This window comes from Podarcis melisellensis, assembly GCF_964234715.1.
Source record: "Podarcis melisellensis genome assembly, chromosome: 7".
NCBI lineage: Eukaryota > Metazoa > Chordata > Lepidosauria > Squamata > Lacertidae > Podarcis > Podarcis melisellensis.
This window is the reverse complement of record NC_138539.1, coordinates 88,488,784-88,515,453: the sequence shown is the minus strand read 5'-3', so window position 1 is coordinate 88,515,453 and position 26,670 is coordinate 88,488,784. Positions and strand designations below refer to the sequence as shown.

At 42.6% G+C, this 26,670-nt stretch overlaps 1 protein-coding gene across 1 annotated transcript in view; it reads right to left on the bottom strand.

Annotated features, from left to right (window-relative positions):
* SORCS2 (sortilin related VPS10 domain containing receptor 2) overlaps positions 1-26,670 on the bottom strand; it is a 119,839-nt gene that overhangs the window by 6,651 nt on the left and 86,518 nt on the right. Inside the window, exons 14-26 of the mRNA XM_081917757.1 lie at positions 25,974-26,081; positions 24,839-24,959; positions 22,562-22,695; positions 20,641-20,769; positions 19,805-19,976; positions 17,820-18,006; positions 15,920-16,053; positions 12,009-12,132; positions 11,195-11,307; positions 8,785-8,910; positions 7,526-7,625; positions 6,935-7,034; positions 4,517-4,674 (exon numbers count right to left, since the gene is read on the bottom strand). Of these exons, the coding sequence (XP_081773883.1) occupies positions 4,517-4,674; positions 6,935-7,034; positions 7,526-7,625; positions 8,785-8,910; positions 11,195-11,307; positions 12,009-12,132; positions 15,920-16,053; positions 17,820-18,006; positions 19,805-19,976; positions 20,641-20,769; positions 22,562-22,695; positions 24,839-24,959; positions 25,974-26,081 (1,706 nt within the window). The remainder of the gene's footprint in view (positions 1-4,516; positions 4,675-6,934; positions 7,035-7,525; positions 7,626-8,784; positions 8,911-11,194; positions 11,308-12,008; positions 12,133-15,919; positions 16,054-17,819; positions 18,007-19,804; positions 19,977-20,640; positions 20,770-22,561; positions 22,696-24,838; positions 24,960-25,973; positions 26,082-26,670) is intronic.

The window sequence follows — 26,670 nt, the reverse complement described above, 5'->3', positions numbered from 1 at the left end:
TAGCAAAACAAGAATGGGCCTTCTCTGTGGTGGCTCCCCATTTGTGGAATGCTCTCCCCAGGGAGGGTCACCTGGCACCGTCATTATATATCTTTAGATACCAGGCAAAACCATTCCTTTTATCCCAGGCCACCAGGGAATTAAACAATCTATGGCTTTTTAAATTGGGGGGTGGGACGGTTATTTGTTTGTTTGTTACTATGTTATGTATTTTTGTGTTTTTATATTATAAACTGCCCTGTGATCCTCAGATGAAGGGTGGTATAGAAATTTAAAGGTAAAGGGACCCCTGACCATTAGGTCCAGTCATGACTGACTCTGGGGTTGCGGTGTTCATCTTGCTCTACAGGCCAAGGGAGCCGGCGTACAGCTTCCGGGTCATGTGGCCAGCAGGACCAAGCCGCTTCTGGCGAACCAGAGCAGTGCACGGAAACGCTCTATATTTTTCGCTCTATAACACGCACCCGACCATAACACGCACATAGTTTTTAGAGGAGGAAAACAAGAAAAAAAAATTCTAAATGAAACAGTGGATGTATGATTTTTGTGGTTCATGCTGTGGCCACAGACATGTGATCTGACGGTGAGTTTGGGGTAGCCCAATGCAAAAATCCTGAGGATCCATGTGGATCCATGTTTTGTAACCACGTTTTTGTACCACTGCGGCCCCAGGCAACAGTGGGTGCGTGATTTTTTTGGTGCAAGCTGTAGCCATGGACACGCTATGTGATCTGATGGTGAATTTGGGGTGACCCAGTGCAAAAATCCTGAGGATCCATGTGGATCCGTGCTTTGTAACCAGGCTCTCTGTCCCTCTCTTCTCCCCACTCAGTGGCTCTTCTCCCGCTTTGCTGTTTCAAAGCAAGCCACGGAGGAGGGAAGGAAGGGGAACCATGGATCCTCTGCTCACGACTGCAGCAGATCCCCCCGCCATCCGTAGGCATTCGCTCCATAACACGCACAAACATTTCCCCTTACTTTCTAGGAGGAAAAAAGTGAGTGTTATGGAGCAAAAAATACGGTATTTATCTACTTGCACTCTGACATGCTTTCGAACTGCTAGGTTGGCAGGAGCTGGGACTGAACGACGGGAGCTCACCCCGTCGTTGGGATTCGAACCGCCAACCTTCTGATCGGCAAGCCCTAGGCTCTGTGGTTTTGACCACAGTGCCACCCACGTCCCTTGGTATAGAAATTTAATAATAGTTTTAAAAGCATTAACAAAAAAATCTGACTGGTTTCAGACCTTGGGTTTGGCATTCACCACAATGAATAAAACATATGTGTAAAAGTAGGGGAAATTCAGCCTTAGGGGTTTTAATTTGGTTTAGAATTCCAAGTATTGATGTTCAATGGACAAACTCAAGCTGTATGTTTTTCTCTGTTATTGGAAAATGGACAAATAAAGGAATTTGTTAGAAGTTAGTTCTGATATGTATAATCCCATAAAATGCAGTAAATTTCCAACAGGCAATGATTTCTCGTTGCTTCTCTTTAGCACAATGCAATGGTTTGTGGAATTACGTTCTATGAAGACTGCAAAGCATCAACAACAACCTATAATTAAAAATCTTTTTACAAATCTACTTTGCCCCTGCCCCTGAAACTATTTCTGCAGACACCCATGTGCTTGGGAAGTTCAGCTAAAATATATAACACAGGTCAAGAAATGTACCACCACAGCCTCGGTGGTTAAAGCATAAGGTTTCCTTTTGAAAATGGAAGTTTGGTCCAAATGAAGAGAACAAAAGAGAAAAGAAATGCAAGCAGACAATAGCAGGTGCTTAAAATGAATTTGAGGAGCAAATTGCTAAAAACATAAACAATAACAATGAATTATTTAAATACATCAGAGGCAGGAGGCTAACTAGAGAAGTGGGGGGACCCTAGAATGACAAGGTCAAAAGTGGGCTAAAAGAAGAAAAGGAGACTGTAGAAAAGTTGAATGAATTCTTTGTCTTCGTCTTCACAGTGGAAGAGGCACTGGAGGCAGAACAAAGCCCTTGTGACTAGTAGCCATTGCTAGTCTTTCCTTCCATGAATCTGTATACAGTGGTACCTCGGGTTAAGTACTTAATTCGTTCCGGAGGTCCGTTCTTAACATGAAACTGTTCTTAACCTGAAGCACCACTTTAGCTCCTGCTGCCGCCGCACGATTTCTGTTCTCATCCTGAAGCAAAATTCTTAATCTGAGGTAATATTTCTGGGTTAGCGGAGTCTGTAACCTGAAGCGTATGTAACCTGAAGCATCTGTAACCCGAGGTACCACTATACAGTCATTCTCTTTTAAGCCGTCCAAGGTGCTGGCCATCGCTGCCTCGTGTAGGAGTGAGTTTTAACTATGCACTGCACGAGGAAGAGCTTTCATCTATCTGTCCTGAATTTGTGGAATTCATTGAGTCTCATTGGATGTCGTTGAGGTCTAGTGTTATGAGCAAGGGGGGAAATACCTCTCTGTCCACTTTCTCAATGGCAGGCATCATTTCATACACTTCTAATATGTTGCCTCTTACTTGCCTACTCTCTGAACTCGAACACCCCAAATGCTGCTACCTTTCCTCATAAGGCGTTCCTCAATCATTCTGGTTGCTCTTTTCCTTTTTCAACTCTGCAATATTCCTTTTGAGACGAGGCCACTAGAACAGTATTACAAATGCAGTTGAACCATTGATTTGTGTAATGGCATTATATCAGAAGTTTTATTTTCCTTTCCTAATTATCCCTAGCAGGAAATTTGCCTTTTTCACAGCTCGACATCTTTGTTGAGCTATCCAGTATGACCCCAAGGTATCATTCCTGGTCAGTCGGAGATGGTTCAGACCTCATTAGGGTATATGTGAAATTGGGTTTTTTTCTCTTCACAGGCACCACTTTACACTTGTTTACATTGAATTCTATTCGCCATTTCACCACTCATCTTTTTTGGAGCTCTTCACTACCTCTTTTTGTTTTAACCACTTTGCATCATTAGCAATCATGGCCACCCCACTGCTCACCCCTAGCTCCAAATCATTTCAGAATAAGTTAAAAAGTATAGGTCCTAATACTGATCTTTGGGGGACTCCACTTTCTACATCCTTCTGTTGACAGATCTGTCCATCTATTCTTACTTAAACAATACCTGATACAAAAGAGGAGCCTGCCTCTTATTCCATGACTGCTGAGCTCACTCAGGAGTCTTGGGTGAAGTAGTTTCTCAGCTGGATCACCACTATCTCTATGGTATTGACACTCTAAAAAGGAGTGAGATGGGATGTATCCTTGCAGAAGCCATGCTGGTTTTGCTTCAGCGGGGCTTGTTCTATATGCTTGCTTGTTTTATCTTCAACTAGTATTTCTACCAGGACAAACATTAAGCTAATTGGCCCGTGATTTCCAGGCTTTCTTGCCACTCCTTGTAGCCCCAATCCCCTTTTTAAAATTGGTGCCACGGTGCTCACTTTCTAGTCCTTAGGCTTTCAGATTCACCTCTCCCTCAGCAGTGAGTAACTAGAATAGGAAGTAATCTCAGTTAAGCTAACAGATTTAGCTGTAGTCACTTTTTACAAGAACTAATAAATGTCAACCTAATTGACATATTTTATAAAGTATTAAATGTTAGATTATTTCAGCATATACTTTTTAAAATCAATGTTTCCATTAATTAATAAAATATATAGATTGAAGAATCCAGAATGTATGTTTAATGCCACATCCACACCTTGCCTTTAAAGCACATTTACAGTCATACATCATGTTATGGGCGCTTCAGGTTACGTGTTTTTGGGTTACGGACTGCAGGAAACCCGGAAGTACTGGAACGGGTTATTTCCAGGTTTCGCCACTCGCACATGCGCATAAGCGCCGAATCGTGCTGGCGCAGATGCGGCGCTTCAGGATGCGAACACTGCAGGTTGCGGATGTGCCTCCATCACAGATTATATATGCAACTTGAGGTTCCACTGTATAGCACTTTAACAGTCATGGCTTTCCCCAAAGAATCCTGGAAACTGCCATTTACCCCTCACACAGTTACAATTCCCAGAACCTTTAACAAACTGCAGTCCAGAGGATTCTCTGAAGGAAGTATGGTGTGGATGTGACCTTTGGTAAATCAGAATTCAGATATGAATAATACAGCTGCTGTGGTCCACAATGACCACAATATAATGAAGAACGCCACTCAGGCTGCTGGTACATTGGAAATGCATTTCCAAACGGTTATGGAACTGAATCAAACAAATGCTTCCATAATCAATGTAATTAAAAAAGAAAAAGTGAGTCGCTGCCATATAGTGCTTGTCAAGCATACAGTTAGTAGTGATTCCCCCCCCCCCCTACACTGCCATTATAATTTTCCTTATTTTATTCATTCAGCACTTGGGTCCTAAATAAATATTTGTTCCCATGGACTGACATGTGTACAACATATTTTTTTGGATGCTGAAATAATATAGCAGTTGGTATTATTGATTATGAGAACCCTTTTGGGAGCCGAGCAGAAATTTGCCAGTAAAGAAAGAGAAGGTGTACTTACCTCTTGCATTTCCTAGTGTTTGACAATCAAGATCATCATCAATAAACTCCTCCCCCTGGATGATATTTTGGGTGTCCTCTCTACGGTTTACAGGGTTGGTCATCTCTTGTTCTTTTTCATTTTGCATCTGTGCATAGACATTTCTGCCTGGTAATTTCCTTAAGAGTACAAGACAGGATTGTAATGCAATGTTGTACAGTGCTGCCCTGATCCACAAATGGGTGTGGATAGTACCAGCTCATTAAGACTCAACTGAATTGGCTAGAAGCACCTTTTCATGCTGATGGGAATGTACTTGCCAACCTAGAACCACCTGTTTTTTGCATGCTACTATAGCCAGACTAGGACCTAAATCAGATGTTGGCAACCTAAGGCCCATGGACTGGTTCTGGCCCATGAGCTTCCTGGAACTGGCCCACGGCCATTCCGTGGATCGGCGTGCAGATTCCGTGCTTGGGGGGGGGCACCATTTTTTTTTCTCGCCATGGGAACTGACTTCCGGGTCAGAAGAGCGCCGGAAATAGCGTGTGTGCACGCGCACAGGCGCTCCTCCATCTCAGAAGAGTGCTGGAAATAGCTTGAGCGCACGCACGGGTGCACACACTCCGGCCCATCGAGAGGTCTGCCGGGGAGTGGACCGCCCCAGCCTCAAAAAAGGTTGCGGACCCCTGGCCTAAATCTTTACCTCCCAAAGGAATGTTTAAAAGGTGCATTGAGGCAAATCCCTGGTTACGAACATAAAAAGAGGCCTGCTGGATCAGGGCCACGGTTCAGCATCTTGTTCTCACAGTGGCCAAGAAGATGCCTGTGGGAAGTCTGCACATGGGGCACACCACTGGCATTCTGTGTCACCTGACACAGTTCTATATGACTTGGTTGTGCACAATCAACATGCAGGTACGACTTGATGTTCTGCTTCTTCCCTGATGCAAGCAGAGATACAAACCAGGAATTGTCAATTAAGCTTGGCTTCCTGTTACATCTGAACCCATAGTCATGTTTCATTTCCCCCAGGTGTGCTTCTCTATTTGCATCAGGGGAGAAGCAAATCATCAGGCTGCACCTGCGTGTTGATTGTGCACAACAACCCGGAAACAACGGTTGATTGTTATGTGTCAGTATAGCCAAAGAATAGGAAGAGTTCAGCATCCCAACCCTCAGTTCCACAGAACTCGTGTATCCAACTAGGGCTGGACAGATCAATCTATTTCCATTCTGTGTCAATTTTTCAGGTCTTCATTGATAGGTCCATTCCATTTCTGCATTTATTTGTGATTGTTCATTATTATCTCAATGTGCACATTTATAAATATATGTTATTTTTAAAAGTTTAACACATTTTTGTGTATTTTACTTGAGTTGAGAACTACCTTTGAAGGATAGTTATGTTCGTCCTTCCATTTGGGAAGTGTAGATCAGGTTGTTTTGCATCAGAAATTGAATTCTTTAAGCATCCCCAGATCTAACCTAGTGTTTGTGACATAAGCTGACTATTAAAATGATTTGTTTAGTCCCGAAGTACTCTTCTCATTTGTATTTCCAGTGTTATGATTGCTCATTGCTCACTTAAAGGAATTGAACAGATTTCTCGTTTCCTGCTTACTCATTATTATGAACAACAGATCTTTAGTAACTCAGATTGGTACAGCTTGTGACTATAATTAAAGTGAAACGAATGCTACTGTCCTAACTCTACAATGCTGCTCTTAGGAAGCTGAGCACCATCAACCCCTGAAAGATGCTTGGAAGCACCAGGTTCTGCTCTGCTAAGTTTTGGTAGAGAGGAATGACACCAACTCACCAGATACTCTTACTTTTCTCATGTTGCAGCAGAGGGAACAACAGTCACATCAACCACTGCAAACCATTTTGAAGTCTAGTCATACTGTGTCATTCAGGACTCGCCCCCAAATACTTGATCAGGCAAGAGGGTATTTTTTACTTTTAATTTCTGGACCGAAAGGCTTCCCCCTGGGACGTGGGGCAGGAGCCCAGCCCAGCCTGGGTGGGTTGGGGCAGGAAACAGAACGCAAAGCCACTGGCACTTTTCCGCCCTGCAGGCACAGGGGTTCTGAAGCTGCTACACATCCTGGAAAAATCATTTTCCCACAGCCTTTACTCACAACGTTTTGTACAGGCAAAGTTACTTTCAGTTTAATTTTTAAAAAATCTGTCCCTACTGTGAATAATATTTTGTTTCCTAAAAAGGGGAATTATTGTTATTATATCTGTTTTATATCTGTTTTGGAAGCTATTAACATACCATGAGAGTTTATAATAATAGGGTTAGGGAAAAGATGTTGAAAAAAAGGTGAAGATTTTTTTAAAAAAGAAAAGAAAAGCTTTTCCTATGATTTCCAGACAACTTCTGCTTTATAAACATATTCTGCATGTGATGCCAGATGTAAAATCACTTGCCTTTTAAACTTGTAGAGGACAATAGCACCTACAGCCACCAGAGAGATAACAAAAAGGGCCATGATCGCCCAGTACCCTCCTCCTCCAATACTCTGAGAATCTGAAAGGCAAAGGCACACACTGTTAAATTCAATCCTGAGAACAATCAACCATCCTCTGTATGTAGCATTAGTGCAGATTCTTTTTTAAAAAGTGACCCTAAACTGTATCCACTCATCTTGTCCACAATGCAGTAAACTCAATGGGACTAAGGTCCTGGGAAGGGTATAGCCATTGACTTAACTGCAATTCCCAGTACCCTTCAAAAAGTCCCAGGATTCTTTGGGGGAAGCAATATGCTTCATGTATGGTGTGGAAAAGATCTAACTCCCTAGGCCTAACCTCATTTCTGGACGCAGGGAATCTTCACTTCAATAGGATTTTCTTCTATATAACATTTAAGAGCAAGATTTAAATTTTATTCAGTGATTGTTTTCATTGTAATTATAGGCTGACTGGTGTGTTTGTGTGTGTGAATTCCAAACCAATATTATTTTAACTTAAACATGAGAGGAACATCAACTAACTGTCAAAAAAGGATACAAATTTTACCTGAATCAGAGCTAACTAAGGTCACAAAGACCCAGTGTCCTCCTCTCATGAAGAAACTGATGTTATGGGCATTCAAAGATTGCTTAATAGCAGCTATTCTCTGGAAACATAAGAAAAACTGCATTAGGCAGGTCCTACCTTCCACAACCGCCAAAAGGAAGTCATTGCTTGTGTGGAGTTATTCACTGTTGAGTTGCTATGAAAATTCAGCGAAAAGTAAAATTCAAAATGAACTAGGGGTTTCTTATACAGTGGCACCTTGGGTTAAGTACTTAATTCGTTCCAGAGGTCCATTCTTAACCTGAAACTGTTCTTAACCTGAAGCACCACTTTAGCTAATGGGGCCTCCTGCTGCCGCCGTGCCGCCAGAGCTTCTGTTCTCATCCTGAAGCAAAGTTCTTAACCTGAAGCACTATTTCTGGGTTAGCGGAGTCTGTAACCTGAAGTGTATGTAACCTGAAGCGTATGTAACCCGAGGTACCACTGTACTCAAATCTGGGTTACCCACAGCAAATTTTGAGGCAAAACATTCATCTATGAGAAGACAGTGAATCCTGACGCTGTAGAATCTGAAATAATTCCTATTAAAGCTGATGGCAAAAGATGAATATTTTAATACTACAGGGGCCCTGTGACTTCTGAAATATTGATTTTGTTCAGTGGTAGTCACAAGGACTTTTCACTTCATGCTTCAGCTGCAAGAGCACTGAGGCATGATTATGCATCCAGTAACTGCCCATATTAAAAAAGAAATGATAAGACAAGACGGAGCAGTGTTTGTCAGGGTGATATCTGTCTCAATTCAGCATGTACAGTATTTGGGGCACAGGGTTTTTTTTTCATGTAACATGATACACTCTCCAAGGCTAATGCCTTGCACTCTTTCCAAGGAGGAGGAGGAGAAATAAGAAAATTGGAATGTGAATCTAGGGCCAATTCATACCTTACTATTGCAGCCTATTTGGATGGTTGCTTCCTATACCAGTGCTGCACATCCCCAGATATTAGAAGTGTGCATACATGATCTGTGTCCTGGGGGCTCCAGGCACATGGAACAGATGTAGTCGTAATGATGCATCAGCTGTTAGAGGGAACATTCAATGTGACAGTCCCCTCCTAAAATACTTTTAGGCCCTTCAAAGAGTGAATTTCTGCTTTGCTAGACATGCTGCAAAATTACACGGTACTCTTAAGTTTAATAAGGAGTGAGACAGTCAATGTGTATTGTGTTCTAAATTGATATTCATCTGTCTTCTTACCTTATTGCTAGACATACTTATTTTGCTTTTGGTGTGGTTCATGGATAGAAGCACATGTAAATCTGCAGTTGTGGGCAGTCCAGGTTTTACTACTGTAACAAGACCTTCTTCAGGTACGCCTGTTTCCTGAGGGGAGAGAAACCATTCAGAAATGGTCTTGGACTGCATGGCTACCTTCGTAATAAACTGCTCTAACTATAGCTCCTTTAAAGTGATTTGATTTGTTTCTTGCCTCACATGAATTAGTCAAGGTTTGGAATAACTACTGGAGAAGAACAAACAAACAAACAAATGGATGCAATAAAGAATAAATAATAATAGGAAGATTTAGGCAATTTGTTTTAAAAAGTGGAAAATACTTATGAAGTTCAAGTGCCTTGTAGTTTCACCAGTGCCTTATTGCTTGCACTAATGACAGATTTAGTGCTGCGTGCTGTATCATCATCATCATCATCATCTAATTATTTATACCCCACCTTTTCCCCTGATGGGACTCAAGTTGGCAAAGATTCCCTTTTTTCTTCCCCAATTTTAATAGATGGTTATGCAGTCTGATCCATAGCTGTCAATTCCCCCCCCCCCTTTTAAAGGGAAATTCCCTTATTCTGACTAGGATTCCTCGCAAGAAAAGGGAAAAGTTGACAGCTATGGTCTGATCTTATGTATTTATACTATGTTAAGTCCCATCATATTCAGTGAGTCTCTTTCCTAGCTAAGTACAGTGGTGCCCCGCAAGACAAACGCCTCGCAAGACGAAAAACCCGCTAGACGAAAGGGTTTTCCGTTTTGGAGTCGCTTCGTAAAACGAATTCCCCTATGGGGTTGCTTCGCAAGACGAAAAAAATCTTGCATCCCCCGCGCGTTTTTTTCGCTTTTTTCGCCCTTTTCTTAAGCCGCTAAGCCGCTTATCAGCTGTTCCGCTGATAAGCCGCTTAACAGCTGATTGCTGGAAGCCGCTTGACAGCTGTAGCGCTAATCCGCTAAGCTGTCAATGGGCTTGCTTCGCAAGACGAAAAAACCGCTAGACGAAGAGAATCGCGGAATGAATTCTTTTCGTCTAGCGAGGCTCCACTGTATGCAAAAGATTGCAGTTCTGTCTTCTAACATGGTAAGCAATATGTGTGTCTGTGTGCACCTTGCAGGGCAAGGTGGGAGATCGATTTATTTATTTAGTTAGTCATTTTATCTTGCTCAAGGCAACTTCCAACTGAACAACCAACAAAACCCCATTGCATAGTTACATCAAAACCGGAGGCGGGAGGTGGTGGAATATGTATATATTCTTTTTAAAAAAAGCATTAAAACATTTATTCAAAAGTTACAATACAGCTTTGTCCATTGCCATAGTATCACAGAATGATCATTCTAATCCTCAGTCCCACATCACTGTCATGTTGGCTTGAACCCAACCAACAATCTGGCTAGACATTTTTAATCGATATATCCCCTCTATGATGATGATGACATTAAAATATCCTGCTCTTCTTCAATAAAAGAGATAAAGGGACACCAGATCGTGTCAAATGTCTCTTTTTTGTAGAAACCTTTGATTAATCGCTGATGGTATGTGAGGTGTTTTGATAGAGCAACGCTCCAGATGTTATTAACCCAAGCCCCTATTGGTTTATTAGAGGTTCCTTCCATCGTTGGAGAATAAATAAAAAAAACAATCTGAATGTGAAACATTTTCTTGAGAGGAGGTGATATTGAAAATTATAGTGATGTAGGCAATGTGTCTGAAATTGAGCAAAACAATTTAGTGAAATACTGATCGGTGAAACGTAACAGATAAAAATCATTTTTGTATCATAAGTATTCCACTATTCTTTTTACGATAGGCATTCCTCTCAAGCCAGTGACAAGTATTTTAAGAAAATTACTCCCGAATAATGAGTTAATCATATTCCTCTCAAGAGAAGTCAATTTGTGCTTGTTATGGATCCTCACTGATGTACAGCATATCAAAGCGTTGTTTTCACTTCCTTTCTTTGTTGCTTAAGCCCTAAATTATGTGCCATAATTTCAAATGCGCACCTCAAATTTCAGAACCTTGAAACCAAAAAAAGTATTTGCTGGTGATTGTAAATGTGCCATTGAATCAAATTTTTGTACCGCAATTTGGCCGAAAATGGTGAGCATTAGATTTGAGTAAATACGGTAACTACAAAAGCAATTCAAGAGCATTAATTTACAATCACTCTTAAAACCTTGATAACTTGATAAATAAATAACGTAAAACCACATTCTCCCTGAAAAATGTCTCTACTTCATTTAAAGACACAGAGGGAACAAGAAGTAAAGCCAAAACCCAGTTATCCTGCTGCACTAACTCTATATACAAGCTTCTCCAAAGGCTCCACATTCCCTCTCTTCCGTCTCCGCTAAACAAATTTGCAAACCATCAAAGCACCTTTGCAATCTGTTGTGTTACAACACGGCCAACATCTTCCCGCCAGGCAGGTATGTTTGGGTTGTATAAATCCAGGTGTTCAGAAAACCTTAGAGGAAGTACTTGAAAATTATCTGGAAACAGGAAGAGAGAACTTAAAAACAAATTTTGTATACATAAAAAAAGCAATTCTGGATTTGCACAAAAGTTTCTCTGCACAAAGCTATGCAAAAGAAATATTCTATAACCACAGTCTTTATCTGAAAATTTTCACAACAGAAAACAAGCAACTAAGGGCAGAACTACATAGTAATAATAATCATAAATCATAAATTTTTATTTATATCCTCCCCTCCCCAGCCGAGGCTGGGCTCAGGGTCGCTAACAACAATAAAATAATACATTCTAAAATCATTTCATTTAAAAATTACTTCAAATCAAATTGATGGCAACCATTGGGCTATAGTTGTGTGAAGATTGCCAAAGGAGGGAGTCAGGCTGTGCCCTGGCCAAAGGCCAGGCGGAACAGCTCTGTCTTGCAGGCCCTGCGGAAAGATGTCAAGTCCCGCAGGGCCCTAATCTCTTGTGGCAGAGTGTTCCACCAGTACATGAACACACATGAGTAACAAAACCATGGCAATCACTGGAAGAGTAGAATTAATTCTCCAAAGCTGATTGCGTGCCAGGTTTTGTCATGTTCACAGCTGAAGCACCCACAGACTTGTAAATATTCAGAAAAGCCCAAGCTTTAACCCAAGCTGTCTACAATAGGATGGAGGTGAAAGAATTTGCATAGTTTAAAATACGGTATATATTTGAAAGGAAAGTGTCTCACCCAAAACCCGGACAATCTTGGAATCCTGAAGCATGGAGTTCCCACAGGAAGCCTGAACTGTAACTCTGACTTCCCCCACCTCTGCAAAACTGGTTACCAAAAAATTCTCCAGTGACAGAAGTGGCTAGAAAGAAAGAAAGAAAGAAAGAAAGAAAGAAAGAAAGAAAGAAAGAGGAAAAAATAAGCAAAGCCCAAATGTTCAACTAAGAGCTTTCATCTTCAAATTGAAGGGGGGAACAAACCTGGGGACAATTTTCAAGCAAAATTATTTGAAACACCTGAGGGAGCTTCCCACTGGCAGCAGCGATGGTGCTAGTCTTTCTCCCCACTTTTAACCCTTTTATAAAAAAAGTGTGTCCACGCCACATTTGTCAGCAGAGGAGCTTCCCTTGATCACTACCAGCTGGCAGATGCCATTTTTGTTCCCTGCAATGTCTCAGACGCAGCGTCATTCCAGGACATTATGAAACAAAAACAGAAGCCCACAGGTGGCAGCCGCCAAGCGAAGCTGCAATGCCTATGAGCAAGGGCACCAAAAAAGGTTTTAAAAAACCAAAAAGAAGACTGCCATTGCTAGCACTAATTCACAAAAACCTGCAAATGGCACGTGGAATGGGGGCCATTTTCTTTCAGTCCTAGAGCAGAGGGTGAGGAATAAATGAAGGGTGAAGAAAAATGCTGGCAACATAGCAACTGTGGAAGCATAAATATTTTATATGGTAACAAACTGTTTATTTAATTTGGTCTAAGCAGGGCTTTGTTTGTGTGAGGATTCACCAGGGCATTACCCTGGAACTTGTATTTGCTGCCAAGACTCAACCCTGGAAAGCGCTCCTGGGTATTCTCTGGGTAGCAGCAGACTGCTCCAAGGCATCGGGGAATAGCAGCAGAAGATCCAAGGTCAAGCAACAATTATTTTCAGAGGAGCATGCAGTACATATTCTTATTTCTTCTTTTTTAGAAATTCATATGGGAAGCTAGATGCTGCATGCAAATGTGCATAACGAAACCCCATCAGTTTTTGAAAAAAAGAAGAGCTTCAGGAACCTGCAATTTTGAGTGGAAGGACAGCAGGGGAGGAAAGGCGCTTAATCCTTTCTCAACTGGCTCCAAATCCTCCTATGGTGACTTTTCCAGTTCTGAACATGTTTATCCTGCAAACATGTATCTAGAACACATGGCAGGGGGAAGCAGCTTGGGAGGGGCCATTCTGAGCAGAAAAAGTAAATAAAGCAGCTTTCCCTCGTCCCCTGCTGCTACTTTCCTCAAAATTGCAGCCTCCTGGTGCTGCTTTTAATTTTAATTTTTTTTTTACATACATACATACATACACACACATCAAAATTATCTGAGTATCATCGGGTGCATGTTATCCAGAACAAGCATGAGTAGAAGTATGAAAGATGTGAGACACTAAATTTTAAGGAAAATGCAAAAATATTAACTATATTATGAAGGAAATCAGAATGTATATTTGAACGGAATAAAGAAGGAAGACGAACACTTTAGAGCTGGCAAAAAAAGCATAAAAACTAACAAAATACCAGTTTCCTTAGACAAAAAGCCCTTCCTCACTGTCTGGCATGATGTTGTATCTGGGCAGGGCCCCAAACGCCACTTGGTTTCAGGAGTCGTTTTGATTTCAGCCATTTCCAGTGGGGTTTTTTTTGGGGGGGGGTGACAGTGTACAAAGGGCTGGTTTCCAGAGCTCCCAAGCAAATGTAACACCAGTACAAAGATGCAAGCAAAAGCAGACAGCTGACATCATGGTCAAAACCAGTTCCAGCTTTGGATCTGCCAAGAGATTGCTGTTTGAATTACCATATTTACTCAAATCTAATGTGCACCTTTTTTGGCTAAATCACGTTGCAAAAATAAAGGTGTGCATGGCACATTTACATTTACCAGCAAACAATTTTTTTGGTTTCAAGGTTCTGAAAATTGAGATGTGCATTAAATTTGGTGGTGCATTAGACTCGAGTAAATACGGTACCCAAATTCTCTCAGTTGTTTCAAAATCTTACCCAATTGAAATGAGCAGACAGAACATTAGCCAATGAGGGAAAGGACTAAAAAAACTAGCCAACTTAAGAAAAGTAGGCAAATAAGCTTTTGAAACCTAGGTTGCATCAACATCATACATTTAAAACATATTTAAAGCACACAGCTTTCTCCAATGAATCCTGATAACTGTAGTTTACCCTCCACAGAGCTACAATTTCCAGCAACTTCAAAAAACTACAGTTCCCAGGATTCTTTGGACAAAGCCAAGCAGATGGTGTGGATGGGACCAGAGCGGGTGCAGCCATGAGGCAGGTGAGGCTGCTGCTTCTGCCTGCCCCACCAGTGGAGAAGTGCCGCCCCATCAGTGCTGATTTGGGATAATATCACAGCCATTTTGGGTGAGATTTCACCAAAAACTGACGTGCCCAAAATTGGCATTGATGGTGGCAGCCCTTCACCAGTGGGAGATGGGGCAGGTTGCGTGGCAGCTGCGGGAGCAGGTCAGTGATGGCAGGAGCCATGAAAGCAGGGCAAAGCAGCACTTCCTTTTTCATCTCACGCCACTCCTGGATGGGACCTTAATGTAAATGAAGTCTGTCTGTATGTGCGTAAGTGACAATGATTCTCCCTTCTGTGATTTGTACACGGGAAATTGAACACCCACATCAAACAGGTTGCTTGAGAATGGGCACAGTTTTAAGAAGCTAGACAGGTTAAGTTGGCCAAAGTAAGAAATTAAGCCAATTTCTATCAGAGCATCTAAGGTGACCTCTTACCCTCTCATACACTGAATTCCTAATAAAAATATTATTTACTTTTTATAAAAGGATTATCATTCTTCCGTACTGCTATACTTTGTTTGTTCCTAAATTTATTGTTCTAGCCAAAGGCCATGACAAACTTGTAGCAATAGTATTACTAAAATAATACAGGTCATACATCCATAATATAAGCCAACATCCATGATGTTAAGAGAGAGAAGTTACCAGAGACAACAAACTCAAATCCAACTTGATTTGAGATCAAACCTCTGAATTTCCACAACAATTTATAGCAATTTTATCTAACTCCCTTTCCCTGATTTTTTCAGCCCGTGTATAGAGGGCCACTGTCTGTGTTACCAAACTATTATTGTCACTCCAAAGAAACATCACATTTTCTGCTGGGGGTGTGCTAGCTTGCTTGTGTGAACAAAGGCTTCAGAAAACGATCTCTTGGGTCTCTACATAAGGGGCAGGCTGGCAGATCACGAGTGCTGTCTTCCACCTGAGGTCTGTCTGCATATGGGACCTTCTTGTAGTGACCAACCAAGACTGCAGGGCATCACTTGGAAATGCAGCTCAATAGAGGCATTTCTTAAGGAAACTGGTGAGAATTTGTTCAGGTAACTAGTTCTAAAATGCTCTGTTCTCAGGAATGGATATCAAGGGGGAAATTGGTGTTTCTAATTAGTTGCAGGTCCCTTCTAGATTCTATCCAGAAGAGCCAATTCCTTAGTTGACACTTATCAAAGGTTAATGCTAACCTTAGTTCTGGAAAATGATAATAGTTTAAAATCCTAAAGACCCAAAAGGTCTTTATAATTGTGATTACTCTTGAAAAAAAAGGAGTTGCAGTGCTCAGGTACTGGAGGTACAAAGGATACTGGAGACAAACTTTTGTGTAACAGAATGGTATTGCATAAGATTGTGATGTTTCTCATATGTGCTACAAGAATAAGAAGCAAAGTTTTAAAACAGGGTAGTAAACCTCTAAAAGTTGCTGGATTACAAGTCCCATTATATCTGCCTATTAGCAGTGATGGCTGGGGCTAATGAGAGTTGGGGTCCAGCAATATCTTGAGAGCCACAGGTTAGGAACTCCTGTTTTAAATATTGGAGAAGTCAGAATTAATTACTAGTCGATACCTGAAGGTTGTTTCCAATCCACCAGTAAAACAGTGTAAAGTTAGCGTTTCTGGGAAAGATGATGGCTGTCAGGTTCACCTTCTGATTTTTGCCAGTAACAGGAACTACTTCTAGCTGTAATGCCTGCAGTGGAGCTAAAAAAAGTCCCTATCATTAATTAAGAAACTATTAATTTATCAAGCACTTCAGTTTCTGAAATCTTTAAACAATTCATCAGCAATATCATACTGAAGCACTGAGAGACATAAGCAATGCATTTCAAGCAAATCCCACATTGCCAACAGGTTGAGGTAAATGGCCAAAGCCAAGTGGTTAATCACTTTCCGGCAGCACTTTCTCTTGCATGCTAGAATATACAAGAAAATGGTCACTGAATTAACTCTCATACAGAATTAAATTCTCTTGAATATTTGAGATGCTCTTGCTTGAAAGTTCAGCATGTCCACTCATAGCGTTAAGGGACCCAAGAAATATTTGTGACACACTGAAATTTTCATCAAGAAAAAGAGAAGTGGATTTTATTATGCTTACAAGTAGGAAGCAGATTTCCAAAGCCTTTATGAAGCCCCTCATATCCATGTTTAAGCAGCACTGAACACACCAACTTTGAAAGGCCTTTAAGGCTTCAGAGAATGGAGACTCTATGAAGTAGCTTAGCCTTCTGCTTCGAGAAAAGGAGCTGTGCCACCCCCAAAATTGACAGACCAAGTTATAGTGCAACTCCCTAACCAGACTGAGCCAAAATATTGGCAGAGTCACTTTCAACACCCTATGGGACCAGAGAGTATACAAAGAGATTTTGTTACAGATAGGTAGCCGTGTTGGTCTGCCATAGTCAAAACAAAAAAAATTCCTTCCATACCAAGCTCATACCAAGAACTAACTTAGTTGGTCTTTAAGGTGCTACTGGAAGAAAGAGATTTTGCTTCAGCTTAGTGGGATGGGGAAAGTTTCTCCATCTTGGCCAGACAAGCTCAGGATTTGCACATCTGAATTTCTGCCAAGTCTAGGAAGCGTCACAGTTCCCTGGCTGAAAAATCAGCTTTCAGGAGGTTTTTGCAAAGATCCTTCTGTGTCCAAGACTTGGATGAAAAATAGATCAACTTTCAGGGGTGCTTTTTTGGTTAATAAAGAGAACAGAGGGGGGGGGGAAAGTATAAGAATACTGCTTTGGTGCAGCTCTGCTAAGTGGGTGAGGGTGTGATATCTCTCCATCATCTGCCTACCACCAGCTTCCTTATCCACCTCCTCTTTTAAAAGCTTAAGTCATGGTGACCGACTAGACAACCTCTGTTCCCACACTAGTTTGATGCTAGGGCAACAAAACAGAGACTGGTTCGAAGATTCAATAGCAAGAGCATCTGATGGTCTTGTGTTACTGAAAGACTTTCCACACTATCTGTTTTGCATATTACCACAAAACAGACTGCACAAGTGGTACTACATTGACAAATAGTAATGTTGTAGCACCTAATGCTATGACCTAATGGTCAGGGGTCCCTTTCCCCTTTACCTAATGTTGTAGCACAGGGATTTGTGCAAAGCAGAGCTCATGCGCCACCTGTGTATGCTTCCATTGATTTCAAGCAGGTGGGCTTGGGTGCTGAACAGCTTTCAGGGATCCAGCGTACTGAATAAATGTGTCAGAGATCACATGCGATGGACTTCTGGCAGTCCCTGACACACCAACACACCTTGGGTTCATAAACAAAAAGAGCACTTAGCTGGTCAAATTTAGCTGAGTCCCTGCTTCTTTCTGAAGTGACAAAAGAATTCATTTCACAGGTTGCCAAGACTGAACTATGGCAATAGTAGTATGGCTATGACGACTTCTACTGCTACTAAGGATGTTGATGACAAAAGACTAGAGAAGAATTAAGAAAAAGAGGTCAAGACTTACACTGAACCTGAATAAACACAACTGCTTCGTCTCGGCCTGCAGCATTCTCAGCTATCACGGAGACTCGGTAAATCCCAGGGTTTGCATAGCGGTGTTGTATGGGTTCACCTGTCAATGTGAGATTCACATAGATGGCCTTAACACCATCGCCAAGGTTCAGCTGATACTTGGTGTTTAAAATATCTCCCTATGAAAAGCCAAGAAGAGCAAAAATAAGAGACAGGTAAAACCAAAACAAAGCCACACACACATTTGCATTCAGTTCCATCATAAAAACTGACACTGGGAAACAAACAGAATTAGTCATCAGGAGGATTAATACTGCCAATTCTTTCATAGGGCAAAAGATGATTGCTTTCATCTCTTTTAATACATAGACATTTGGAAGATTCTTAAATAAATCAGATGAAATGTGTGAGAATATTCCCTGGAATAATGCCTGTTCAGCATTCAGAATGTGGGAGTTCCTATGAATTTATCCATGCTTGGCTTGGATTCAAATGTCAATGAGGACCCTCCTCAAAATGGGAATCAAGTCTTCCAACCCTCAAACTTCCTCTCCACGCTCAGATCAAAATCCAAGTGTTTGGGACAGTGTCATGCAGAACAACAGAAGTAAATTAATCATCCAAGGCTCTCCCTCAGATTCAGATTTTTCTGATTGTTGTCCCCAGCTCAGGACACTTTGGAATGTTCCCAAACCAACCAGAGGGTCTAAAAAACTGGACAGTGAAAAGTTTATTCTGAGTTACATGAATTTCAATGGTGAGAATGAATATCTGGCAATATATCCTAGTCTTATTCCAAACTCTACCAACCTGTCATATTTTGAAACACCTACATCTAAGCCAATAAAGCCTCCAAACTACAAAGCCCCCATGGGGGGGTGGGGTGGCTCAGCTGCTCCTGATCTCTCAAAATATTATGCAGCAGCCCAGATAAGGTATCTGATAAGCTGGGCACAACACTAGAAAGAGATTATCTCAGAAGCAAGAAGGCCCTCTCTCCCATTACACCAGGGGAAACAAGCCCAGTCACTCTCTCAAAACATAGATTTAACCCCTTTTTGATGTACACCATCAATCAATAAATACATAATCCTTCTCTTCCTCTGGAAATTCACCATTCCCACTGTGTGTTGATTCCACTAAAATACTGGATCTTGATGAGGAATGAGCCATCAAAGAATACTGCCTGAGGAGGGAATATTTCTTTTCTTTTTGTTCCTTGGAAGAAGCCCCTTCTGTTTCTTTTCAGAGGGTGATTCAGCATTGCTCTAGATCAGGGATGGGAAACCCTGTGGAACTCCAGATGTTGTTGGATCCCACCTCCCAACTTGGAGGTTTTGCCTACCTCGTAGCAATCATCACAACTTCGGCAGTTTAGGCACTGAGTGACCTTAGTCTTGATTGGAGGGGGGTTTCCCCTCCAGAAACAGGGTATCCCATTAAAGGGATCCATGATGGAGTTGCTTCTGTTCATTTGCCCAGACGGTGGGCTTGGGCCTCAGTGCTCCTAGAGGCAGGGATTCTGGCAGGGATCCCCCCATTTGATGTAAGTCATAGGAATCCCTGCTGCCAGATTGACCCTGATGTCATTTCCCGTAGGCAGCTCAGAAATTAAAATGCTTACTCAATGTCTATGCCAAACCACTTCCTCTGTAGTCAATAAAGTTGTGGCCTGATTTGATCCCATTCAACTGTGTGGTCTCTTTTATTGGTAGCTCAGTTGAGCGGAGGAGTGGGGAGTGTGTGGCCTGGGTCTGCAATGGGTGCTACTGAACTGCCCCAGTTAGCAAATACTAATATGGGGAATGTTTTAGAATGTGTTAAGTGTCCTGGTATTGGAACCGTCAGCACTTGGATTAATATGCCTTTTCTTCTGTGGTTAGCAAATATGCAGGGCCTCATGCCATTTCCCAGCTTCTATCCATTCACTAAGCAGATGGAAGACAAATATCTACAGAGGCAGGAAATTACAGTTACCTGTTCTTGTTTGACAATGAAGGTGACATCTTCTCCAGGCTTAACAGCAAGGCTCTCCCCTTTGATGCTTATCTGCAGTCCTCTGGGAGCAGTCAGAGGGCACAGATGCTGAGATACGTTTTGCTGCAAATCCACACCACCCTCACATATATTAGATATAACTTTGCGATACCTGTAGAAAAAATGGAAATAGAGAGCATATCTAAGTGCACAATGGGACTGTACATCGAACACAGCATGCATCATAACTTGGAGGGATCTGATCTCTCCCCATGGATGAGGCAGGAGGAAAACAGAAAAAGAACCAGACCAAGGTAACCAACAGCACAATCCAGGAACACAGGAAGCTGTGTTATACTGAGCCAGACTGCTGGTCCATCTAGCTCAGTTTTGTTCAGACTAACCAGAATTGGCTCTCCAGGGTTTCTCCTACATGGAGATTCCAGGGATTGAACCTGGGATGTTTTGCAGGCAAAGCACTGGGCTATGTCTCTTTTTCGATGTTAGTCCCACCAAGGTCAATGGGACTTGCTTCCACATAAAGCCACATCCACACCATGCATTCAAAGCAATAAGATACCCCTTCAAACTGTCATGGCTTCACTCAAAGAATCCTGGGAACTGTAGTTTGTTCAGGGTGCCGAGAGTCTTAGGAGACCCCTATTCTCTTCCCAAAGCCACAACTCTGAGTTCCCTGAGAAGAAGGTTTGTCTGTTAAACCAAACTGGGAATGGCTAACAGCAACCTTTCAATACCCATTTAGAAAGGATTAACTGAAGAAAGGAAGGAAGCTATGGGGCTGCTTTCCACAGCAGAACACTCCCCCAAGTACTTACCCTGTGCTGCTTCTGTAGGCCTGCCCTAAGACACAGTCTTCAGGAGGAGTTTCAGGGTTGAACCAAAAGTCAGCAAAGCACGTGTTTGGCTCAGATTTTTGCAGTGCTGAACGCTCAAACCCATAATCACTACAGAACAACAAACAAGCATTAATCATGAAGTTGACTTGTCTTTACTATTAATTTGTGAAGTGTTATTTGTAGTGTACGTGGCCTGGGGAGTACAAGTACACAACTGGCATCTTCTGTAGCCCATGGGGAGGGCATCTCATGCCAAGTGTGTGAGGGTCAGCCAGCCCCCACCCCAGGCTCTCTTGTATGGAAGAGTCTACTGAGCCCTGCAACCAGAATGCAGCCACAGGGCCACGAGGACCCAATGCAAACAAACTGCCTATCACCTGCAAGCTCCTTCCCAAACCCAAGCAGGCAGTGTGGTGAGTAAAAAGGCTCTGGAAAGAATGTGTGCAATGCCTCTTTCCACTAGCGTGGGCTGGCCCTACAGCACTCCATGCAGGAACAACCTTTATATAAGGGCTGGTCCAGACCTGGGCAGTAGGATTCTGGTCATGGCTGAGCCACAGTGTCCTGGGTTTCTCCCTAGTTTTTGTGGACTAAATGCAGGTGCCACCAGCTTGATCATTTGTGCTTGTAAAAGGACCATTGGTCTCAACTGAAAGATGGATTTCGTGAGTTTCAGGCCATCACATGAGCTGCAATAGCCACCCTGCATCCAAGGCAGGAAATGTTCAGAGCTGAGTATGTAGCTACTTCCTGTCCTTACTCAGTCCATTTCCTGACTGACACAGGACCAGAGCAGCTAGGAGCCAAACACAACAGAATCCTTTTTCAACAAGCCTTTAAGTGTTGTTCGTTATCCTGGCCTGTATCTGTATTAGGTTTTAGCTCATTCCATTCATAAATGGAATCAAACAAACAAACACAACAGGCCGACTGTGGGGGGCTGGGGGGGCACCAGAAATTGCTTGGGGTTGTGACTGAGACACTGTCTTTTCAGTCAAGTCCTCACAGTTATGAAATGCTGTTACAAGGAAGCTCCTCCAGGTTCAATAACTGATCAACTTTTAGTGGGCAGTGAACACATTATGCGCGAAGGCCTTGGGAGGGAAGTTACTGCTGCTGCTGTATGTACTTCAAAATTGTACATATTTATTCTTTATTTTCAAATGCCCTATGTTGTTTTCAAAATCTGTCTGTAAGGTACCATGGGGGCCCTTTAGAACTGAAAGGTGGGGTATGAAGTCTTCTGAGTAACTCTGACAAATGCATATAACACTGGTCTTGAAAGACCTCCATTGGCTCCCAGTATGTTTCCGAGCACAATTCAAAGTGTTGGTGCTGACCTTTAAAGCCCTAAACGGCCTCGGTCCAGTATACCTGAAGGAGCGTCTCCACCCCCATCATTCTGCCCGGACGCCTTCTGGCGGTTCCCTCATTGCGAGAAGCAAAGCTACAGGGAACCAGGCAGAGGGCCTTCTCGGTAGTGGCGCCTGCCCTGTGGAACGCCCTTCCAGCGGATGTCAAAGCAATAAATAACTACCTGATATTCAGAAGACATCTTAAGGCAGCCCTGTTCAGGGAAGTTTTTAACGTGTGATTTTACTGTATTTTTGGTTTTTATGGAAGCCGCCCAGAGTGGCTGGGGAGGCCCAGCCAGATGGGCGGGGTATAAATAATAAATTATTATTATTATATTATTATATAGGTGGGGTAGAACAGCTGGAGATATGAATTGTTGACTATTACTACTACTACCACCACCACATCCTCAAAGGAAAGCTAGAAATAATTTTCTCTTTCTACCCAGTGCATAACTACCACTTCTGTTAAATATTAGGGTTTTCAATAAGATGAATACAGAATATGTAGTTAAGCCGTCACAAAGACCTATAGAAAAGCTCACCATGAGAAATCCGAAGGGCTGCACTCACAAGCTGTGGAAGTGAGTGCTGATGTGAAACTTCTTCCTTTAATGCACCACGAGGAACTCTTCCTCTTCCGAAAACTTCTCCGCTGACCCATGATGCAGAGGTCGCCCTGAACAGTAGAATGTGAACTCTCATAACTACCAGATAGGATTAAATGTACAAAGGTTGTTTGTTTGTTTGTTATTTACCTACCGCCCTTCATCCAAGGATCACAGAAAGGTTTACAGTATAAAAAACTAAAATACATAGCATAATGACAAAGAAAACAATGAAAACACCCACACACATTCAGTATAAAAGGACATAGATTGTTTACGTAACCGAAGGCCTGGTGCCTAAAGAAGGTTCCCTGAGGAGAGCATTCCACAAACGGGGCGCCACCACAGAAAAGGCTCACGTTCCCACCCTCCGGGTTTCAGGCTTTATAGGTCAAAACCAGCAATCTGAATTGGCCTACATGGCTTTTAATAATGCAGACTCGCTCACCTTAGCTAACAGCTAGCCAATTCTCTTTAGCACTTAAAAAAATAGATTTTTAAATGGTTGACATTAGTAGAGGTAATATTTGATTTATACTAATCAATGTTGGTGACTCCTTAATGGCCAGCTGTCAACCTGAATTTCTGACCCCTGGCTGGTTGCCCAGGAATGTACAAAGACACGGAAATGTTTCTTACTGTTTGCTTTCAGTATTTACAGAGAGAGGCTATAGAAGCCAGCCTCTTGGATAATGGCGCTGTCCCAAGTGAATCTCCACCCCCGCCTCCCCCACTTTCTCATTCGTCATTTGCATCATCTCTCCTACGGGTGCTGACAAGGGCCTTCTGTCTTTGAGCTCTTTGCTCTTCTACTTTCAAGTCTTGCCGGGTTCTGGGAGATGGAGTGTCTGGAATGCTTTCTAAAGACACTGTGTCCATCAGTTGTCCCCTCCCCCGATGCTTCCTCTTCCTCCTCCTCTTCTCCCATTATTTCCCAACTTTCGCCCTCATTGCCTCTGAGCTGGGACCTCCCTTAAACCCTCGTTGTAAATCTAAACTGTCTTTCTCTTCCTCCTCCCTGGAAGGGTCAAGCTGGGGAGGCCGTCTCCACCATTCCTCCTCTGCCCAGGCCCTGACAATTTCTGGGAATAAACAAGACACAGATTTAGAAACCCAAATAACATCCAAGGGTAGGGAAAATTCTGGCCACAGGCTGGGTGTGGCTTATGAGGCTTCGCCATCTGGACTGCAACCTCACCTCCCCACAGCACAGTAATTAGGCTTGAGAAAAAGTATCTTACTGGAACCAACAAATGGCTTTTAAAGTCTAATTACTCAAGGGGTCTGTCTAATTACTGTTGCAAGCTGGCTTTGTTTGAGGGGGGGCACAGATAGGGAGGAAATGCTTAATGTGTGCTGTGACCCCTGTGGAAAATTTCCCCACAACACAATTAGGCATGAAAAAACTTCCTATTGAATCCGAGGCATGTCTACTCAGAAGTAAAGGCTGAGTTTAATGGTAAGTAAAGGTAAAGGTACCCCTGCCCGTACGGGCCAGTCTTGCCAGACTCGGGGGTTGTGCGCCCATCTCACTTAAGAGGCCAGGGGCCAGCGCTGTCCGGAGACACTTCCGGGTCACATGGCCAGTGTGACATCGCTGCTCTGGCGAGCCAGAGCTGCACACGGAAACGCCGTTTACCTTCCCGCTGGTAAGCGGTCCCTATTTATCTACTTGCACCCGGAGGTGCTTTCGAACTGCTAGGTTGGCAGGCGCTGGGACCGAGCAGCGGGAGTTTAATGGTACTTACTCCTTAAACTGCAGGGTAGGACTGCCGCCTTAGTGTTAAATACATAAGCTGCTTTGAGCCTTGGAATCAAATGTTCCCTACTTCCCTTCCTCTACAGGAGGAGGAAATTAAAAAGTTTTCAATTGATGTTTATAACAAACTGCAGTTTCTTAGTTTGTCTGAAATTAGAAAACTGTAGTTTTTACAGATCATAGTTAGTTAAGAAACCAAGATATTAAACCAGGATGACACCATGACTTATTAAATAACTATGGTTTGTGCAAACCACCACAGTTTTCTGTAATTATATGAAACAGGCAACTGCAGCTCGTTATATCTAGACCATGAATGGAAGCTTTACATATCCACCCTTTAGAAACCAAAGTGGGAGGCAGGAGAAGAGAAGCACAGAAGGGTTCACCCTGGTTTGTACATGTAACACTCAATCAGACCAGTGTCACCAGTTGTGGCAGCGACTATTTTATACCTGTAGATTTGTCAGGTCCCATGATTCATAGTCCTCATCGGTGCATTCTCGAGGAAAAGAAGGGCGGAAATCTACCTTCACTAACTCCCAATCTGAGCGGAAACTAATGTGTCCAAAGATTCTAAGAGAAAGATCAAAAGCTTCAGAATGAATTAGATTTCAGTTAAACAGGGGATAAAATGCAGGAGAGTAACACCAATCAGTAAGTTCTATTTTGGCTATAGGGTGTAAAAAAGTACGTTGCATTTTCAGACTCTTTTAGTAGTCGCAGTATTTTGTGTACAATTCTACATATTAGTGACAAATTGTGTCCCTATCCCTCCCTTCACAGTGCCTGAGCACAATCAGGGCTCATCCACACTTCCATTTGCCCCACTGATGTCTCCATGTTTTAGCTTTGAATCAGAACAAACAGCAATCAGGGTTTTGGGAAACTGCTCTTACTCATGCATTCTAGGCAGAGAGTCCTTGTCACTAGGAAAGATATACAGTGGCAAGTGGTGGCCAGTGTCTCCTCCTTCCCTGTGTGTATCCTTGTCATCCTCAACAGCCTTCTCTGCCCATCTCTAGGGGATCTTCAGAATTTTCAGAAGAGAGAATCTGTGTTGCCTGTGGAGGCTGATGTGATTCTTGTAACATGCATGTATACCCAGGTGTGTGCATGAGTACACGCGCATACACAAACAAGGAATGTCTTCTAAAGGCAACTTCCAACTTTCCCCATGCAGTTTGTGTACTGGTGCAGTAGATTCTACTTAAAGGTAAAGGTAAAGGTACCCCTGCCCATACGGGCCAGTCTTGACAGACTTTGGGGTTGTGCGCCCATCTCACTCAAGAGGCCAGGGGCCAGCGCTGTCCGGAGACACTTCCGGGTCACGTGGCCAGCGTAACATCGCTGCTCTGGCGAGCCAGAGCCGCACACGGAAACGCCGTTTACCTTCCCGCTGGTAAGCGGTTCCTATTTATCTACTTGCACCCGGAGGTGCTTTTGAACTGCTAGGTTGGCAGGCGCTGGGACCGAGCAGCAGGAGCGCACCCCGCCGCAGGGATTCGAACCGCCGACCTTTCGATCGGCAAGTCCTAGGCGCTGAGGTTTTAACCCACAGCGCCACCTGCATCCCTAGATTCTACTTACGTCATGACTAAAGTCTCATCTCCAGGCTCACTGAGTAGGCCATCAACAAAAACGGAGATACTGGTGAAGTTATGAGTGCTCCATGTTTGGCCTTCATTGACACTAAACCTGTAAATGAAAAAAATATTGTTTCTTATTTATTGCAGGTCTCATTTATACAGAATGGTTTGAAAATAAGTACTGATCATCACCACCACTAGAAATAATTAATTAAGCCATAGGACTTTAAAAGCTCATAGTAGTTGAGTTGTGAATGTACGCAAGGAGGATGAGTGAATGTTATACAACAGTATTTTAATTCTTAGGTGCAGATTTTGCTGAGTGATTTTCTTGTACTGAACCTTTTGGAGTTTTGTCTATATGCCAATAAAGGTTTGAGATTGAATGTACTGAATCCATCCCCTAAAAGTCATGGAGGAGGAAGACAGCAATGAAGGGAGAAGGTGTGTGGATGCCTATTTTGGTTGTTATCCCAGTCAGATAAATCTCTCCACCAGTACATTTCCCTCAAACAACCATATCAGTTCTCCAAATTAGAAACTTAAAATCTTCACATTCCATCGTAGAATAGCATGTCTTGCACACTGCACCAGTAAATCAATGACTGATAAGCACCCCAGAGGAAAGAACACAGAATTTGCCATGCATAGACAAATTATGGTGGTTTAGTATGTACAGCAGTTTCTCTCTGAGTCAC